We start from the raw sequence: 20,908 nt of genomic DNA, 5'->3' as shown, positions 1-20,908 counted from the left end.
GTAATCCTGATAAAATGCAGGGAAACAAGTGTTAATAATAATTTAACATCATACACAAATGGCAAAAAACACTGGTTGCTCATTAAAATAGGTCTATTCACTATTTAAAGAACAATCTCGATGGGTATTGACCACAGATGATTGTTTTGCAATCATTAGCGTGATTGTAACTTAGCTGTGAGAGCTGTCTGTACCTTCAGCTAAAATACAACAGAACAAGCATCATTCTTCTTCATTTTTGACACGATATGGGACATCTGATTACAACAACACTTGCTTACATCAGTTAATAGTTCATAAACTATTGCTTCAACTGATCTCAAACTTCTTTAACTTCAGTTAACACAGAAATGAACGATTAACTGCACTTACCTCTGCTCAGCCATGAACTGGTCGAAAGCTGATGACGTAACATGTAGGTAGGCCCGCCCTCACGTGATACTGATTGGTCGACTGATAAGCTTAAATCTGATTGGCTAAAGAGTACGACTCAGGCATGAAAACAGGTCAGGGGTAAAAAAGGTGAGAAGGATGCGGCAGCAAAAAAATCCAATCCAATCACCTTTATATATATATATATATGGCATTAGCAATACCAGTGTTTCTCACAGGATTTTTGGATCACTGTGGTGAGTGGACCTCTGTTCCCTCTAGGTGGGTACGGGGGCATGCTCCCCCGTAAGAAAAATGTGTGCTTTTTAATGTTAAATTCATCAATCTGGTGCAAATTAAACAAAGAAAAATTCAAAAGTCTTTTAGTTACAGTGTCTGTCTACATTACTACTACATAATAATAGTTATAATATTAACCCCATGATAGTAATAGCCATATTGTAAAACAAATGCACTGAAAAATAAAGGAAACTTTCATAATTAGTTTTGTACTCATTTCTATACTTGAAAGAGAATATTTCTATACTTCACATTAGAGATGTGATTGGGCTAGCCCAGTGTCAAGCAAGAAAATAACCAATGGGCCGCTGATCTAGGCTATGTGTTTCATGGGGTGTCAGAAAAAACACTAATGCTGACCTTTTTTTTTTTTGACCAATGCATTACACACTAATACGCTGATTTCACGCAGCCGCCATTTTGAAATCGAAAGTGAGGCTCCGGTGGGAACAACCCCGGAAGTAAAGATAAACAACAATGCCTTGGATTACCAACCTGAAGCTGCTGCCGCGATTTACACTATTGGATGTTACTATTCAATATAGGATATATATATAGTTCATTCCTGCTTCTTTTTTTACATTCTGAATTATATATTAAAAAAATATTTTATTTATAAATGAATTGCACTGTATATAGTCTAAAGTATGAAAGAAATGTATGTACATTTTTAGAATTGACACAACATCATTAAACACAACAATACGCCATCGCATTCACGACTCTCCTGTGATTACAGGCGACACTTCCGGTTTTCTTCCCACCGGAGCCTCGCTTGCGATTTCAAAATAACGGCTGCGTGAAATCAGCGTATTACGCAATAACCCAGCGCCGCCAATTAAGCAAAATGAAACGAATGGGCCGCCGATGTACGAGTTTTATGGGCCGTTAAGACAAAAAACAAAACAAAAAAGTATGAGATGATTCAGCCCAAAAAGCACGTCGGCCCATCGGGAATCTCCCGGTAGTCCCGATGGCATTAGCCTACATGCCTGGACGTCACACAAAACAAAATCCTACCTGTAGCCTTTCACCATGCACTTATTTAGCTGCTGTCGCATCAATTGACATGCCATCTCCTTTCCCCTCTTTCTTTTTCTATTTTTAGCACCCGACAGCTTTTTTGCGTTATCCAGCTTTTTCGACGACAACTCACTACTCGTTCCTGCTCGCTCAGTGCGCGCGGCGCCCGCGCCCGCTCGCGATATTATCCCGCCCTCTTCTATGTCAAATTTAAAAATAATGACAGTGGCAACATCGCTGTCTGTATCTGACAGGACAGTTAACATTGTAAGCTAACTTACCTCAGCCTTGCTTTCCAACGTGCGGTTCTTTGTTCGGGAGTGTGTCCAGTTGTCAGACTCGCGGTGTAAAAGACTTTGAAAACAATTCTGCCCTACTCTGACTAGGATTGGCTGTCAGGTTTCGGCATTAGGAATGATGATTGGTTTTCTAAAGCTGCGAAGTTTATGGTAACTATAGATATAGCGGGTAAATGCTGGTCACGACCCCCCCACCCCCCCAATAAATATTTTCTCATCGGATCTGCACAAATCACGAAGGTGACCTATTTTGGTTTTAAAACGGCGAATTTCGCCGAAAGGTGAGGAGTTTTCATGCCTGACGACTGCTCTGTGTTATGAGTGTTATCAGAGCCCGTCTACGGAGAGCCTGTCCACTCCCTATTAAGCCCTATTATACCGAATTTTGGTTGTAGTACCACCAGAGTTCCACTGGGGGGCGCTCGCCATGAGTGCAAAATGAATGGGAGTCAATGGGGCTAGACGGCTAAATTTGTCTCTTTCACCCGATTGCCGTTGAGAAATCTCAGATGTGATTGTAGATTTTGCAAGTTCAACATGGGTTTTAGGTCGAAAGTTGAATGAACGAGTACTTATGTCCTTTTGATTTCTTACAGGTTGAGTTGTTGTTGCCCATAACACGCTAGCATTCTGCTAATGACGTCAGCATTCTGACGTCATTGACATTTTGAAAGACTTTTTTAAAGCAAATAAGTGACTCTAAAAAATCTAACACCCAGCAATGTGTAATTTCTTTGCATCTCCTTTCGAATACAACATTCAAATTACTAGACAAAAAATTATATCCTGAGAAAAGTGGATTTTGAGGGGTATACCGCCATTGACCTCCATTCATTCTGCACTCGTCCTGTGAGCGCCCTCATATGGAATCAGAGTGGAACTGCAACCAGTTCAGAAGCCGGAAGTGTAGTGAGAGTGAAACTTCTCGCCATATTAGACATTCTCTGGTGTTATGCTGCCAGCAAAGTCTCAAAAACACACACACACATATCTAAGGCGATTCGTAAGTGAATGACGATTTGCACATTCAAATGCAAGAATACACTCGTACATTTTAAACATTCAAAGGTTTTTGTGCACAGTTGTATATCTACGAATTGTGTTTTGCATTTGTGAAATGTATTTTATGAGTATATAATTTTATTTTGCGCATGTGAATTGCTTTTTGTGAATATTTTTTTTTTTTCACGCACATGGATTTTTTTTTTTGTGCACATGAACTAGGTTTCATGCATGTGAAATTGTCTACGCATTTGTGAATCATGTTTTTTGCGTGAATTATATTTGAGACTAATCTGCTTCCATAAAGATCTGGCAGTGAACCCAGTTATTCAGAGGGACTGAAGTCTCATAACTGGCTTGATTTTTTTAAATGTCGGCAACATGACTCTGCTTTATGGCAGTGTCCATCTTCACCCTGGGGGCAAAATGATTGTGATAATGAAGTGGCAAAAATCACCTGCTTTAGTAAGTTTTTAACTTGGTAATTAGTAACTATTTAAGATGCTATTTAGTGATCATGTTTCTATAAATACTGTATAATTTGCATGTGCAAAGAAGTATGTAGATTAATGATTTTGAAAAATTTAATAAACTATTTTTAAAAACATAAAATGATAGACATGCACTGAGAGATTTCATAAATCTTATATTGTATGTTTTGTGAAACGGTAAATTAAATTGTTTTAATCTAGAGGAGGAGAGTCACGAGTCTCCTCAGAGTCGCCTGACATGTTCAACATCTCTCCAGAGACAGTGTTCAAGTTAGTACATTTGACAACAAACAGGTTATCGTAAATGTGTATTATTTCAAGCCTGTATTTACTGTTTTCAATATTATTATCAAGGTCTTCATTTTTATTATTTAAATGACAAATTTTGAATCATGAATGAATCATAGTTTTAATTGCCCATAATGTGTTTTGTTGTAAATGTTGTGTTGAAGCTGGTCAGTGATGTTTCTGTGTGTGATTTAGATCATGTTCCTCTCAGACTGAGTGGAGGTTTGGGCCGGTGCTCTGGGAGGCTGGAGGTGTATCATAACGCTGTGTGGGGTTCAGTCTGTGCTGATCTGTGGGACATCAGCGATGCTCAGGTGGTCTGCAGGCAGCTGGGTTGTGGAGCAGCACTGAGGGCTGATGGGAATTCAGTCTTTGGTGCTGGTGAAGGTGTTGTGTGGCTGAATGGAGTCGAGTGCAGAGGGAATGAGATTCACCTGTGGGACTGTACTCTCTCCCTAAAGAACCACACTGACTGCTCCCACAAAGAGCACGCTGGACTCACCTGTGCAGGTCACTGCAAAACATTGAGCAATAGTAGTCATTTTTACATCATTTTAGAGCATGTAATATTTTTGTGTTCAAGACATTCATCATTTTAAATGTGTTTTTACAGATCTGCCAGTTTTTTCAGTGTCCACTGTTCCTGCCACAACAACATCAGTTTCTCCTCCAGTTTCTCAGACAGTGCGCTCAACATCAGTCACTCCTCCACAAACTCCTCCAGTGTCTCTCTCTGTGCTTGTGGTTGTACTGGGAGTTTTGCTCTCACTGCTCTTAGTGCCACTGCTTATACTGATTCAGCAGAACAGAGTGATGAGGAGAGGTAGGAGAGATCCAGAGACTGTCATATTGTGTCTTATTCAGTGTGTGATCAGTCATGTGTTGTGAACTGACAGCAGGTTTGTCTCTACACTCACAGCTCTCTCTAAGAGGAGACACAGGACGACGACTGAGGCCGTTTATGAGGAGCTTCATCACAGACCCACTAATAGACAGAGTTTGACCAATTTGTGATTGTGAACATGTCTGATGGATCTATTTTTCCATAATAGGAAGTGTCCTTTCTGAAGAACAGCATTCTGGGTATGAAGATGTTGATGAGCTTCTTTCAGGTTAGAGGAATAAAATATAATAATGTTACCTGGTACATACAGAAATTAATGTATGTTGAATTGTATGTTAAATTAATTTAAAACATTCACATAGCAAGTTTTCTAAATAGATTTTAAATGATTGAATTTTTTTTATTTTACTTGTGTGTTTTTTTTTTTTAAAGCAAATTCTGCTGTAGGAGCTGCACCTGACTACCAGAATGATGCCACCACCATTACAGGTCAGTGACTTTAACTGATTTCTCTTAATTAAATGAACTATTGAGCCTCTGAATAGTAAAAGCAGTTTCTGTTTATTTCCTCTTTTCTATTAACTCAATTAGAAGAGCAACAAGTCACACCTGAGAATTATGATGATATAATCACTGTTGGACTGAGATCTCGTGATACAGGTTTATTTCTTATAATTGCTTCGACAGGTTTTAACACTATAGATTTATATGCATTTTAATGATGTACAATTCTTTTAAAATGTAAAATGTAACATTTTGTTAATTGATGCATTTCATTTTTTATTATTTTGTTGTAGATGACTTACCAGAAAACTATGATGATGTCATAATTGTACGACAATTCTCCAATGATAAAACAGGTGTGGGATTCAAATTACACCTTTATATTTTTGTCTTGAATTTTTAAAATTTTTTCCCCCTTATAATCATAGTGTCATATAAACTCATGTAATTAATAATCTTAACATTTGTATTAGAGGGCGTTCAGGAGGAAGTGGATGATGTGAAGAATGTCATGGAATATATGAGTGACATGTTTGGTACGTTACTGACACCTTTTTTACCTTACACTGAATTTTTTTGTTTTTTATAATTTCTTTATATTATCAATTTCTGTGGCCCTGGTCTCATTTAACTTGACTGTCAGTATTAATGTGTTCATTATTATACTTATATTGATAAATTAATGTGCTCTTGTTTTCTAATAACAGACTATGATGATGTGGGGGAGGAGCCAGGAAAACAGGGAGGGACTTTATAACTCAAACCACACCCACTGCTTCATGTTTTATGTAACATTCTTTATTGAAATCTACTGAATCTGTTTTTTGTTTTTTTTGTTTTTATGCAGATATAGCAATTTGAGAGAAAAATAAAAATTCCTAACATTATATTACTTTGCATATAATTAATGCAAATTATTTCAAATGCTTCACCTATTACTGCTCCAGTCTTTTTTCAGTCCATTTCTTTAACATTAGTGTATTAAAAAAAGAACGTTGGAATGTACTTTGGGAGGTAAGTTTACAAACAGCAGCTGTGATCAAGGATCTTTCCCTCAAAAGAATGTAATGACTCTTTGAACCTATATGGGGAGGCTGCAGACCTGGAGCCGGTAGATCTACGCCCCTAGCAGTTTTACGCCCCTGGCAGTTTTACGCCCCTGCTGTTCCTGATGCGTCCAGTAGGGGGATATGCTGCGAAATAACACCATTAAATCGATGCTCAAAACTTACACAATAATAACCGTCCAGTTCATAGATTTTGCCCGAATTTGTGGTTTTTGTTAATTTAAATATTAAACGTTTTAGTATAAATCTGCACTGCACTATGGATTAAAATATCTCTAGATATTAGGTTGGGCTTCACTCAGCCTATACAGAAGACTATTTGTTTTCATGAATTAAAAAATAACATACATAGTTGGATCAGATGACAAGTAATGATATATGACCTACTATAGAATAGTTAATTGAATATTGAATACATTAATATTGAATAAATAGTAATAATAATAATAATAATTAATAATAATAGAATATTCACTGTATGTTTTTATACAGGAGACTGAGTGAAATATGTTGTTGTGAATTTATATAAAGTTACAATTAGATATTAAACATATTTAGCCCATTAGACATACAGCACCGTGTAATCATATGGATCCTGGATTAAATATCTGCTGTACTATTCACTTAGTCATCATACAGCTACAAAACAGTGTCCTTCATAGCATTTTATGAAGACAAACACAATTTATCCCTTTTCTAAAATTCCAAGGGCCATTTATAAGAAAGAGACAATATTTTTGTTCACAAAAACATTATTTATCAACACCATTTATGAATTATGATGACTCCCCTATGGCTTGCCACTCTGCTTTAACTGTTTTTCTATCCTCCTGTCAAAGTGCTTCTGCTCACTGATAAAAAATTAAAATAAAATTAAACAAACAAATGTAAAAAGGACATCCATGGTGAATTTTATTTTGTCAAATTCAAAAGCAGCAGGACTCACTGTTAAATTTTGTATAAAATTCCTGAATCCTTAATTTTTTATCACAGTTGCTTTTGTACATTTCATCATTATTCATTATATCAATTCATTTTTTCCTTCATTAGTGAAATTCTAAATACACCTCCGCAATTCATCAGTTCAGGACACATTTACAAAATAAAGTGTAATAGAAATGTATTGAAAACATGCTTAACAGTTTATGACAACTAGTCAGCCATTTTGCATTTAATGACTTATGCAAGGAACTAATGCCTAGATGTTTTGAGGAGTATGACAATTCAACAGAGAAATAGTATAATAGGCCTATATTTTGATCAACAAGACATAAAGAGTTGATAATGTAGGAAACAGCAGACAGTTGTACATTATGAATTGCATGAATGTACCAAAGCATTTGCAATTTGTATAAAATGAGAAATTGCTTTTATGATGTGCACAAGTGAAAGATGATGTGATTTCAGGTGTGATCTGAGAAATGCACCAAAGCAACTGAGATAAACCCTGCAGAATCACTGACCCCATGAGTCACAGACCACATAAAAGAAAGTGTTACGAGAACACAAACTGCCTTTTTAATTTGCATTTCATGTGTGTATTTCATTAAAAAAAGCTAAACTTTAAAAAAATATAAAAAGGACATCCATGGTGAATTTGATCTAGTCACAGTGTGTGTGTGTGTGTGTTGCCCAGAATTTATGTCAGATGAGTGTGGATTGCATCAATTTGCTCCAGATCTTCAAAGTACAATGGCACAGGTACTTGTTGGTGGAACACTTTTGGAAAAAGTGTCAAGACACTTTGATTTCTTTTGGCCACTGATGATGGACTGTGCAGAGAAAATTTAAAAAATGACATTAAAAACATGTCCTTGTATGTCTCTGTAAGTCATTTATTTACTAGAGAAGCTATTGGTTTGGAATGCAGTTAAAAAAGAGATGGGTGTTTATAGTTTATAAAAGTTTCGAGAGAGAGAGAGAGAGAGATTTCCATAGCTAAAGCAAACACACTGGGATGCATCATGCAAGTTACTTGGCAAAGAAAAATCCCACATTAAGTGCACACAGCCTACATTTTATAAAAAATGTATATTTAGATATAAATGAGATAGTTAGATCTCATTTTATAAGAAACAACTCAAACCAGAAAGGAGTAAAGGAGTCTTACCAGAAGAGGCAAGATAAAGACGGGCAACAAAAGAACATTCAAAAGAAAATTAATTTTGAAAGTGAGTAGAGAAGACTAGGGGCAGCTAAACTTACACGTGGTAAGCTATAACTTATAAATTTAAGCCAGACAGAACATCAACCTGACAGTCCAGAACTTTTTGTCTCTCGAAATAAATGATAGACCTATCCATTGATATAAATAAATGAATTGATATCTACCTAGCTCTATCAAGCTATTCGTTTATAAATAATAAATGTTGCATCATTGCTAAACAACAATAACTTTAGCGGATTATTTATTATACCTCAATCAATTCGTGTCAATGTACAGCCTCCCCCTACTGGACGCATCAGGAACAGCAGGGGCGTAAAACTGCCAGGGGCGTAAAACTGCTTGGGGCGTAGATCTACCGGCTCCAGGTCTGCAGCCTCCCCTTACTCCTTTGAACTGAGCAGAAGAGCATGTTGTTCACTTTATGTCCTGCAGAGGGTTTTTTGACAATCAGTCATACCCAGCATGCATACATTTGTTTTATGTACTTGTTTAATAATTGTCAAATTTGATTGTAATATTGAATTGATTTTAATGGTTTTCTGTTTAGCAATTAAAATCAAACTGACTATGTGCATGGATATTATGTCATTATTATTATTATTATTATTATTATTATTATTATCATTATTGTGAAATTGGGGAATGTTGCAACACATTTGTTTCAGCAATTTTTTTTTTTTTTTTTTTTTTGCAAACAAAATGCAAATTTCAATAAAATTCTTTAAAATATTGTAAACCGTTATTCTGTAATAGTACGTTGATACTGTCTCTCTGTCTTCTCAGTGTTCGTTGTCAGCCGTTAGTTATCAGTGCTTGGATCTCTTCTCTGCAGGTGTCAGACTCTGGCGCTGTATGTACAAACAAAGTGTTTCCCACATTCACTCTCAGCTGGGTGAGTTTATCATGTGTGTGTCTCCCCAGTAAAGTGTCTGTAAGGTGGAGGAGGAGTCCCGTTCATCAACAGAAGCGTTCTCTTGATATATATGGAGATATATTGGCTGATTTGTCATTGTAGCTCTTCTTTTGAAGTTTAACTCTGAATGTGATTGGTGGTCGTCAGAAGCCCCTCCCCTCTCTCTACCTTTATCTTTCTCACCAGAGCAGACAAGAGTATCTTTTTCTTCAGAATTGCTAAGAGAGCTGATGAAAAGTTTGCGCTAAAGTGCAGAGCAGAGGAAGAGGAAGATGAAGAGCTGTCTGACAATATTTCTGATGTCCACAGTCGTCACACTCAGGTATTTTATCCTATTAAAGGGCCAAATAGTTCTTTTCAACATATTAAATTAAAGTAGTTTAATATTTAACATAAGGATCTTACAGTGTACTATCAATGACTTGTGTAATATTATATTTATCTTCGTTTATTTATGTACACTATTGTTTGTATTTCCTTACTAATATTTATTTATTTTATTTAAAAAAATTGCTTATGGTAGCAAAGAATTAGATTCTCACTGATTTTTTTATTTTTTTTTGTAAATAATCAATTGCATTAAATGGCCTTGTGGTTTGATGTGTTGTCATATTATACATGCAGTTTTTATAATTTATTAATTGAGTGAAATGCAAAAGTTATAATTTTTTTTTTCACACCACCTGATTATTTAACTGCAAAAAAAGCAGCATAATTGATCTTTCATAGATAAACGACTCTTGTGTGCAGGCAAAGTGAGGCTAATTGGGGTGACGTTCCCTGTGCTGGTAGAGTGGAGGTTCATCACAGTTAAGTAATGTCTCACACATTTTAGGAATCATTGCAAATAATTGACCAGCAGTTGCAACTTTCAATATACAACAAGAAAGTAATATTAATGTAGTATTTGTTATCAAATTGTTTTTTTAGTTAATTTACAAAAATAAAAATAACTTAATTGAATTTAACATCTTTATCTAATTCTAGAGTTTAAAGAGATCAGGGGCTGTATTCATAAAACATCTTAAGGCTAAAAGTAGCTCATATCTTGCCCATTTAGGAGAAACTCTAAAAATAATTAGCGTGTTGTTAGTCCTAATTATAGGACAACATTTTTGCTCTATGTAATTCACAAAGCATATCTGTGAAAAGTTCAGTAAAGAGGACTTTAAAGTCACTAAGACCAAATCACAAACAATCCTAAAATGGCTGTTGCTGGCAATGTGCCTCAGCGATCTGCCCAAAGACACTGTACACCATTTAGGCAATAGGCGATAGAGCACTGGGTGCTGAGCCATTTCTTCATAAATTCAAGAAATATTTAAATGTATTGATTTTAGTCTTCAATGACATAAAGGTTCATTTGGCAATATGCATTGAATGATAGAGAATAAAACATTACAGTCAAGGTGAAAATAATCTCCCATCATCTGTGCTGATAGTCTTGTGGGCAGTTCGGGTGACCTGAGTTCGAGTTTCGGCTCGTGGACCTTTCCCAATCCCTTCCCCCACTTTCTCTCTGCCACTTCGCTTTCTACTCACTATCATAATAAAAAAGGTAAAAATGCAAAAAATAAATATTAAAAAAATAAATAAATACATAAACAAATTAGTATTAGAATAGGAACTGCAGAGGGAAGCAGAAAACTGCCGAGGGAGGTGAGTCGGGTGTGTGTATATACAGTTGTTGTCAGAATTATTGGCACGATATGATCAAAGATGGCTGTAAAAATAAATCGATTTCCAGTGGACCAGGGCTTTGGTACAGCCGTGGGTCACCCTGAGAGTGAGGCAGCCCTCACGCCACGCTCGAGGTAGGACGCGGGCATTCAACCAGTGTTGTAGTTGCCACATATGTAACAGGCCCAAGGAAATACTGAGGAGGCTACTTCCATGAGGCCCAGTAGAGTCTGAAACATTTTCAGGGGGAGGTTGTCCCCAACTTTGAATGACGCCACTAGTCCCTGAATTTTCAGGGAATGTTCCGGCAAAATCCAGGCATCTGGGACGAATCGAATACTGCCCCCAGGAACGAGATCCGCTGGCTGGGGGACAGCAAGCTTTTGCTCAGCTTGATCCTGAACCCCAGACTTTCCAAATGGCTGAGAAGCAGAGATCTGCGCATACATAGCTCCTCCTTCGTTTGGGCTAAGAACAACCAATCATCAAGGTAATTCAGGATGCATACTCCAATCCATTTCAGCGGGAGAGGGCTGCATCCACGCATTTCGTGAAGGTGCACGGAGCTAGGGCCAGTCCAAATAGTGAGACTGTATCTTGGTAAGACACCCCTTCGAATGCAAATCTCAAGAACGGTCTATGACGGGGAGCTACTACATATGAAAGTATTCATTTATGCAATATCCTTTATCCTTGTCCTTGTGGGGAAATTTTTTGGTTCCCATGAGGGAAACAGCTTATAAATCTTATGGCATTACTCGCACATTACTTCCAAACTTTTATAGGTTATTGATATAATTTGTTATGAGCTAAAAGTGTCTTCTTCAGAAATCCTGTCTTTATTTTTATTTTTTTTATATACTTGCCATTTCACAAGAGAAATGACTTAAAAAGCTCTCATCCAAACTGTAAAATACTGAAAAATATGAGGGTACAGTACAGGGTGCTTTGGCAGATATGTACTGTAGTACTGGCTCTCTCTGCTGGTCACAATGTGAACAACATGCTTATTTTTACTATGGTTATGGTTTTTGTGGGCCATCTGAAACCACTTTTGTGGAATTAGGTCAATTTCACATTAGTCAAAGGAATTATTTGACATACACTGAAGGAAGGTGTCACAAAATTAAGTTTTTCCACCCCTCTGTGTAATTAGAGCTAACTTTTGCACTGTGTCCGTGCAAGCATTTATTAACTTAATGTTTTTAATGCCATTTTACAATAGTATCCATTTTACAGAGTTGAGTTTATTACGTGTTAATATCATGCTTACAAGTCTTGTGACTTGTAAGTCGCTTTGGATAAGGGCGTCTGCTAAATGACTAAATGTAAATGTAAATGTAAATGTAACATAATGTATACATTAATAGACAGTGTGTAGGACATTCACAGTTGGTTATCAGTGCTTTTATCTCTTCTCTGCAGGTGTTGGGCTTTGATGCTGTAAATAAACTGGAGAGTTTCCTGTCTCCTGTAAGTCAGTGAAATACGTGTGTGTGTGTGTGTGTGTGTGTGTGTGTGTGTGTGTGTGTGTGTGTGTGTGTGTGTGTGTGTGTGTGTGTGTGTGTGTGTGTGTGTGTGTGTGTGTGTGTGTGTGTGTGTGTGTGTGTGTGTGTGTGTGTGTGTGTGTGTTTCTGCATCCCCTCAGTCTTGATGGGTGGGGAGGAGGAGCTCATCAGCACTGACTGTTAGATATATATGGAGAAAGTCATAAAAGCCCGGTCTGATTTGTCACTGAAGTTGTTTGATGATTTCCTCTGTTCTGTCTAATAAGGTAACAGTGAGTGTGATTGGAGGGTTTTGAACCTCTTTCTCTCTCATTAAGGGGGCTGAGAGAGGACGCCTGTACTTCTGTATCATCAGTGCGGAGAAGCTTGTACTGGATGTTGAATTAATCAAGCAGAGAGAGATGGAGAGATGCCTGACACTCATTTTACTGTCTTCAATTATAATACTCATCACAGCTGGTAAGTAGACAAGGAATGAAAGTGAAGTTTCTTCAGAAATTCGGTATTGTGTTCTTCAAATACTTAAAATTAAGTTTGACTGTAATGTGGTGTCTCAGATGATAATATAATAATAATAATAATAAATGCATTTGTTATTTACAGATCATTGGTTTATTAGATCTCTGCTTAATTTTTACATGACAAAAAACTGTCAACCAAGTTTATTTTGTCAACTGTAAATTATTCAATTGCATTTGTCAAACATCATTTTATAACTGTACAGAAATCTCAGTCCCTGAAATAGACCCCAATGAAATAGAAATAGTCACTATAGAGTCTACAATGATAAAGTTCTGATTTGATAAACATTAATTTGGAAGTGGTGTTTAATTGACATAATATATTTCCCTTTTCAAAGTTAAAACTATTTGCTTATCCATGATTAAGCAGTGTATGTATACAGTATAGAAATCCAAAAGAAAATTAAGCTGTGATTAAACATTTTTGTAAAAAAAAACAAGGCCGAAAAGAGAATAATGCATGGCACTTTAAGGGCTTCCGTATTGCACAATCCTTTTACACAATATTATTTCAATAGCTAAATAGGTCCACTGCACTACACAGAGAAAACAGGAAGAAATATTAAATTCAAAAACTTGTCACACTTTTTCACCGAATGTATGTATTTTTCTCTTCCTCTCTTCCACTCTCCTTTATCTTTCTCTCATCGTGTCAGCTCTCTCAGCATCAGTCCATGTAAATGTGAGGCTCGTTGGTGGTCCCAGTCGCTGTGCTGGTAGAGTGGAGGTTCTTCATAGAGGTCAGTGGGGAACAGTGTGTCACCATGACTGGGATTTGGCTGATGCTGCAGTGGTGTGTAGAGAGCTGGACTGTGGAGAACCTGTAGATGCTCTGAGTGATGTTCATTTTGGACCAGGATCAGGACCAATCTGGATGAGTTATGTATGGTGTGCTGGATCAGAGTCAACAGTGGAGAAGTGTGGATCAGGAGGATGGGGTAAACATAGATGTGATCATAGTAAAGATGCTGGAGTCATCTGCTCAGGTAAAGTGTTTTACATATTCTACAGTAAGTCATATCTGTGTGTAAAGTTTTGTGCTTCCATATTGGTTTTTAATACTTGAGTTGATGTTAATTGTTAAAATGTTTCATTATTCAGTCATTCAAAAACAATTGAACAAATAATTTTTTAATAAGCCAATGTTTTGTTGATCTATGTTTTCTTATTTAGAAGTCCGGCTGGTTGGAGGTTCTCGCTGCTCTGGGAGGTTAGAGATACTTCACAATCAGACGTGGGTTTCAGTGTGTGACGCTGCCTTTGACCAGCAGGATGCAGAGGTTGTGTGTAGAGAGCTGGACTGTGGGGCTCCTGTACAGGTGCTGGGAGAAGATGCTTTTGGCAAAGGAGACGCTCAGATGTGGACACAAGAGATTCAGTGCAGAGGAAATGAGTCTCAGATTCACCTCTGTCCAACATCACCATCACATGACAACTGTTCACATGAGCACAACATTGTTTTGCTGTGTACTGGTAGGAATTCAAAATGCAACAGAGCAGTTTTATGTCTTTTATTTTTATATTTTACATTTCAACTCACTTTTCTATTGCCTTTCTCTCTTTCTTACATTCCAAGACATAAGAAATGTGAGACTGGTAAATGGTAGCAGTCGGTGTGCTGGTAGAGTGGAGGTTCTTCATAGAGGTCAGTGGGGAACAGTGTGTGGTGTTGGCTGGGATTTGGCTGATGCTGCAGTGGTGTGTAGAGAGCTGGACTGTGGAGAACCTGTAGATGCTATGGGTGATGCTCAGTTTGGACTGGGATCAAGGCCAGTCTTAATGAAAATTGCAATTTGTTCTGGATCAGAGTCTACACTTAAGAAATGTGGATCTATAGAATTGAGTTTTCATGATGAGTGTCTTGATAAGAGCGCTCAAGTCATTTGCTCAGGTAAGTTAAAAGTTTTGAATTTTTATACAAAACACTTGTCAAAAGCATTATTTTCCATGACTATTTTCTGCCTTCTCTTCTGTTAAAATAACTGTGATATAAAAATAGATATTGTATATTAATAATAATTGTACAATCTTTTATTTTATTTTATTTTTTTATGAATTTGTTTTCATTTAAACATACAGTCATGTGAAAAAGATAGGAGGACACCTTATTGAATTATATGATTTTAATACCTATCAGGACATAATAAAATATCATCCGGTCCTTAAAATTAGGTAAATACAACCTCAGATGAACAACAACAACAGATGACATATGGGTGACAAACTAAATACAATGCTTCCATAGAAATTAAGAGGGTAAGTAGCAGTAAGGTGCAGCTAATCAAATGTCTTTGATTAATTGATCATATTTGGCATCACTCCACATCGCGCGTGCTAAGAAGCCGCACACAGTTGGCGAAGCATTATTATTACCAGCTACCAAAGACATCGTCAAAGAGTTATTTGGAGAGGAAGCGGCACAAAAGGTAGATTGTGTGCCTTTGTCAGACAACACAGTAAGCAGACGCATAGGTGAGATGGCCGATGATATTTCATCACAACTTTTAGAACAGCTGCAAGCAGTGAATACTTTTCACTTCAGTTGGACGAAAGTACTGATGTAGCGAATCAAGCACAGCTAATGGTCTACGTACGTTTTCTCGGTAAGGACAAATTTATTGAGGAACTTCTCTTCTGTAAACCCCTTGAAGGCAGAACCACAGGTCAGGACATATTTAATATGATGGATCAGTTCATGACGGACAATTCAATAGACTGGTCTCGGTGTATTGGAGTGTGTACCGACGGTGCTGCCGCTATGACCGGTAAGCACAGCGGCGTCGTGACTCTGATAAAAGAGAAAGCCCCCAACGCCGTTGGCACACACTGCATGCTTCACCGTGAGGCTCTTGTGGCCAAGCGCATTGAAGATGACTTGCATCAAGTGTTGAAGGATGTAATAAAGACTGTGAACTATGTAAAATCACGCCCATTGAAACACAGACTCTTCCGTTTACTCTGCAAAGAAATGGGTGCAGATTACGAGGGTTTGCTGCTCCACTCAGAGGTGCGCTGGCTTTCCCGCGGCGCCGTGTTAAGTCGCGTGTACGCGCTGCGCAAAGAGCTGAGAGAGTTTCTCTCTGATGAAAACATAGAACTTGCCAAATGTTTTGAAGATGACACTTGGATACTGAAGTTGTCATACATGGCAGATTTTTTCCAGCATCTCAGTGTCCTCAATCAGAGCATGCAAGGACACAATGTTCACATACTGAACGCACAAGACAAGGTGCGTGCATTCATGCAAAAATTATCCCTGTGGGAAAGCAAACTGCAAGAAGGAGTAACAGAAATGTTTCCTCTCTACAACCAGGAGCGCATCTCCTCCACTGCAGACAACATCACACCCATAATTCAGTCTCACCTGTCACATCTTCAGGGCTATTTTAAACAGTATTTCCCTGATTTGAACAACAACCACCTTGACTTTGTAAGGGACCCATTTGCACCAGGGGTTGGCACTTATCTGGATCTGGCAGCCAAGGAGCAACTGATTGACTTGTCAAATGATGGCGGGAGAAAAACAAGGTTCCCATCTCTTCCTCTATCAGAGTTTTGGATGTCTGTGAGAGAGGACTACCCTATATTGTCAGAGAAGGCAATAAAATGTCTTTTACCTTTTGCCACAACTTATTTGTGTGAAGCTGGATTTTCAGCACTGAAAGTACTTCAGTCAAAGCACAGAGCCCGTCTAGAGGTTGAAAGCTACATGTGTCTGGCTCTCACTAAAATGAAGCCACGTTATGACAAACTATGTAGAAGCCACCAAGCTCATCCGTCCCATTAGGAGTTTTGAATCAGTGAATGATTCAAACTGGTTTGATTGTGTTTGTAATGCAAATGCTGTTCTTCAGGTTTAACTTGTCACATTATAATGCTGTGAAAGAAGGTTCCTGCAGCAATTTAGCAGTGCCTTAATTAGAAAAGGTACCCAGTTCAATGTAAATATTTTGCAGTTTTCCATAAATACAAGACAGGGAAAAAAAACTACAGAAACTACAAATATTACAAATGTCCAGGTTTAACTTTTCATCTACCAGTGCCTTATTTAGAAAAGCTATCTTGTTCAGTTAATGTACTTTTTTTAATTTGTAAAAAAAAAAAAATGAAATATAAAATAATTGTGAGAATCATTTTTGGCTATAGTGAGTTGCCAACTAATAAAATAAATAGTTTTTAAAACAATACCATTTTGCATGCCTGTGAAATACGAATTATAATGTCTTTACGTTATACAGAATTTTAGTTTACAGATTTATACTTGAAATACATAAGTGCCTTTAAACTTTAGGCAAAGGGGTCACCTGCAAGGAATCATCATATTTGGGGGTCCCTGAGATTAAAAAGTTTGAAAACCCCTGAGCTAGTGTGATCACCTCTATAAAAGCAGAAGTTGTGGCAGTTTGCTGGTCTGGAGCATTCAGGTGTGTGTTAACACAATGCCAAGGAGGAAAGACATCAGCAATGATCTTAGAGAAGCAGTTGTTGCTTCCATAAATCTTAGAAGGGTTATACGGCCATTTCCACAATTTAAAGTCCATTATTCGACAGTAAGGAAGATTATTCACAAGTTGAAAACATTCAAGACAATTACCAGTCTTCCCAAGGAGTGGAAGTAACTGTTCAATTTCATGGCAGTACAATTAGTAAAAGACGGGCCAAGTACAGCATGTTTGGAAGGGTTGCCAGGAGAAAGCTTCTTCTCTCTAAAAAGAACATTGCAGCACAGCTTAGGTTTGCAAAGTTGCATCTGAACAAACCTCAAGACTTTTGGGACAATGTCCTTTGGACAGACGAGACTAAAGTGGAGATATTTGGCCATAGTGCACAGTGACAAGTTAGGTGAAAACTAAACACAGCATATCAGCACAAACACCTCATACCAACTGTCCATCACGCTGCTGGAGGGTTGATGATTTTAGGCTTGTTTTACAGCCACAGGACCTGGGCACCTTGCAGTCATTGAGTCGACCATGAACTCCTCTGTAGACCAAAGTATTATAGACATCTCTGAAAGCTAAAGATTGGCCGAAATTGTGTCATGCATCAGGACAATGATCCCAAGAACACCAGCAAATATACATCAGAATGGCTGAAAAAGAAAATAATCAAGATGTTGCACTGGCCCAGTCAAAGTCCAGACCTCAACCCGACTGAAATGCTGTGGCGGGTCTATAAGAGAGCTGTGCATAAAAAAATACCTGCAAACCTCAATGAACTGAAGCAACATTGTAAAGAAGACCGAGCCAAAATTCCTCCAGGACGATGCGGGAGACCACTACTGTCATACAGAAAACGATTCCTTTAACTGATTGCTTCTAAAAGACACTCCACAAGAAATTTAATCATAGGGTGTACTTAGTTTGTCACCCATGGCTTTTCCATTTTGGCTTTATATTTATTAAATACATAATGACACAGTGTAATATGTAATTTGCTGTTGTTCATATTAGGTTGTATTTACCTAATTTTGTGACCTGCCAACGACTAGATGATGTTTAGTACATTTTCTGATACGTAAAACCTTAAAATTTTAAAGGGTGTCCTTTCTTTTTCACATGACTGTAAATAACTGTCACAACATTTCCTAGCTTTGCTTACTGTATCGCATACTTGGCAGGTAAAGGGGAAACTAAATAAAGGCTACAATTGTAAAAATCTGAGGTTGTGTCCCAGATAGACCTGTGGAAATCACAGGCATTTGGAAGCAGCAGGCATTACTACTCTGCAAGACCCCAAATGCACCTCAAGTGCTCCATTCGGGAAAGGGCCTTGTAGGTGGAGATCTGTCCTGCTATATACCTTTAAAAATAAGCAATGATTTTGTTGATTTGTGTTGTCTTATTTAGAAGTCCGGCTGGTTGGAGGTTCTCGCTGCTCTGGGAGGTTAGAGATACTTGATGATCAGTCGTGGGTTTCAGTGTGTGACGCTGCCTTTGACCAGCAGGATGCAGAGGTTGTGTGTAGAGAGCTGGACTGTGGGGCTCCTGTACAGGTGCTGGGAGAAGATGCTTTTCGAAAAGGAGACGCTCAGATGTGGACACAAGAGATTCAGTGCAGAGGAAATGAGTCTCAGATTCACCTCTGTCCAACATCACCATCACATAAAAACAACTGTTCTGATGACAACAATGTTGATCTGGTGTGTGCAGGTTAGAGTTTTTATTTTATTTTTATAAACTGTAAACTGTCTACTAAATCTAGAATACATATTAGTTTAAGAATGTTTTTTTGTTTGTTTCTTTTTTTTTTTCTCTTTGTGTGATAGATTTTTCTTTCAATTTTTCTGTATCTTTTTCTTATCTCTCACTATTTTTGTTATTCATTATATAGACAATATGAGAGTAAGGCTGGTTGGTGGTCACAGTCGCTGTGCTGGTAGAGTGGAGGTTCTTCATAGAGGTCAGTGGGGAACAGTGTGTGATGTTGACTTTGATATGTCTGAAGCTGCAGTGGTGTGTAGAGAGCTGGACTGTGGAGAACCTGTAGATGTTCTGGGTGATGCTCATTTTGGACCAGGATCAGGACCCATATGGCCAAATCGCAAGTTATGTACTGGATCAGAATCTACTCTGAAGAACTGTGGATCAGTAAAATGGGGTTTATATCAGTGTGATCATACTAATGATGTGGGAGTCATTTGTTCAGGTAAGCTGCTCCAAACCTTAATCCTGTTTTTATATTACTCAAGATTCACCTGCCTTAAATGGATAGTTCACCAAAAATGAAAATTCACCCTCAAGTCATGCCAAATCAGAATGACTTTCTTCTGTGGAGCACAAAGATGTTTTATTTTCAAGATCCAAAATAAGAAACATCCTCATGTGGTAAATGAGGTTTGTGAATTATTTTATAAAATAACATTCAATAGCTTTTGTGTGAATAACAGAACGAAATTTATTCTTCTTCTTTTCTTCGATAGCATGTCTTAACTCACTTCCATTATGTTCAAAAGAGTTGCCACTGGCCAGGATATTCTTTAAAAATTAGCTTTTTTGTGTTCAATTGAAGAAAAGAAAGTCATATGAATTTGGATTAACATGGGTGTGAGTTCCCTCACAAACATGCAGGATAGGTAAATTATTAATAATAATAATGCAAGGACCATCCATTGGCCCAACGACGGAATCCAACGGCCTGGCGAAGGTATAATGCGTGTATGTCTTTTCAGCGCTCCAGGGAAGTTCACTTAATTTATTGGAATTTAGTTTTAGTATTACTTTAGCTCTATGCGTAATCTGACTCCAATTTCAAATGATAATCAAATTTAGATCGTGTTTCTGATTAGAAAATAATAATAAATATTGATTATGAATTAATTTAGATCTTATTCTGGGCATCTCATCATTTCAAATATTCTTTCATTACGGACCTAGTGTCACTTTGAGACGTCACGTCGTGAATGTGCGCTCACGCTCACAAACTAGCTAGTCCTGAAATAATCAGAGGGTGCAGTGCAAGTATTTTACCCTATGCAGCTGCACACTGCAGACCCATAGGTGTAACTTTTTTATAATATTTGCAGCGTACAACATGCTATGTCAGGGAATTCATACTTTGCAGTCACGTGACTACCATGGAGACCTGGCGGGCAACATATGGGTATTTTCAACGTAGAGTCCTGTAGTTCCAGGTCTTTCTAGTAGCTATCAAGTCTGTTAGCGAGCTAGCTGCATAACTATGGACTAGGATTAACTCCAAGGTAGCTAAATTGTGTAAAGCAGACAAGGTTTTTTTAAGATAATCGAGCAGTAATAATTCCTCCGTAAATAATAGCAGCTAGCTCTACTGTTGGGTCATCTCTGGTTCTCATTGAAAACCATAGATATCACAAACCTCAAAACAACCTATCACACACTTTTGTTGTTGTTAGCAAAAGACGACAGCTGTTACTGTGCGTTCACACCGTCACCGGCGAGAGCGTCAAAG

The 20,908-nt window shown here is 37.7% G+C and overlaps 1 protein-coding gene across 1 annotated transcript in view; it reads left to right on the top strand.

The window, feature by feature from the left end:
- LOC309496471 (uncharacterized protein) overlaps positions 1 to 20,908 on the top strand; it is a 197,505-nt gene that overhangs the window by 156,338 nt on the left and 20,259 nt on the right. The window contains exons 77-96 of the mRNA XM_082166460.1: positions 3,313 to 3,461; positions 3,689 to 3,757; positions 3,971 to 4,285; positions 4,398 to 4,598; positions 4,695 to 4,772; positions 5,052 to 5,108; positions 5,211 to 5,279; positions 5,417 to 5,479; positions 5,597 to 5,659; positions 9,246 to 9,249; positions 9,457 to 9,592; positions 12,376 to 12,423; positions 12,776 to 12,917; positions 13,636 to 13,965; positions 14,153 to 14,452; positions 14,556 to 14,720; positions 15,631 to 16,208; positions 17,367 to 17,403; positions 18,829 to 19,131; positions 19,313 to 19,477. Coding sequence (XP_082022586.1) covers positions 3,313 to 3,461; positions 3,689 to 3,757; positions 3,971 to 4,285; positions 4,398 to 4,598; positions 4,695 to 4,772; positions 5,052 to 5,108; positions 5,211 to 5,279; positions 5,417 to 5,479; positions 5,597 to 5,659; positions 9,246 to 9,249; positions 9,457 to 9,592; positions 12,376 to 12,423; positions 12,776 to 12,917; positions 13,636 to 13,965; positions 14,153 to 14,452; positions 14,556 to 14,720; positions 15,631 to 16,208; positions 17,367 to 17,403; positions 18,829 to 19,131; positions 19,313 to 19,477 — 3,272 coding nt within the window. The remainder of the gene's footprint in view (positions 1 to 3,312; positions 3,462 to 3,688; positions 3,758 to 3,970; positions 4,286 to 4,397; positions 4,599 to 4,694; positions 4,773 to 5,051; positions 5,109 to 5,210; positions 5,280 to 5,416; positions 5,480 to 5,596; positions 5,660 to 9,245; positions 9,250 to 9,456; positions 9,593 to 12,375; positions 12,424 to 12,775; positions 12,918 to 13,635; positions 13,966 to 14,152; positions 14,453 to 14,555; positions 14,721 to 15,630; positions 16,209 to 17,366; positions 17,404 to 18,828; positions 19,132 to 19,312; positions 19,478 to 20,908) is intronic.

This window comes from Leuciscus leuciscus (assembly GCF_965113295.1).
Source record: "Leuciscus leuciscus genome assembly, chromosome: 4".
Classification (NCBI taxonomy): domain Eukaryota; kingdom Metazoa; phylum Chordata; class Actinopteri; order Cypriniformes; family Leuciscidae; genus Leuciscus; species Leuciscus leuciscus.
The sequence above is the reverse complement of the archived record's forward strand: the minus strand, read 5'-3'. Positions and strand labels throughout refer to the sequence as shown.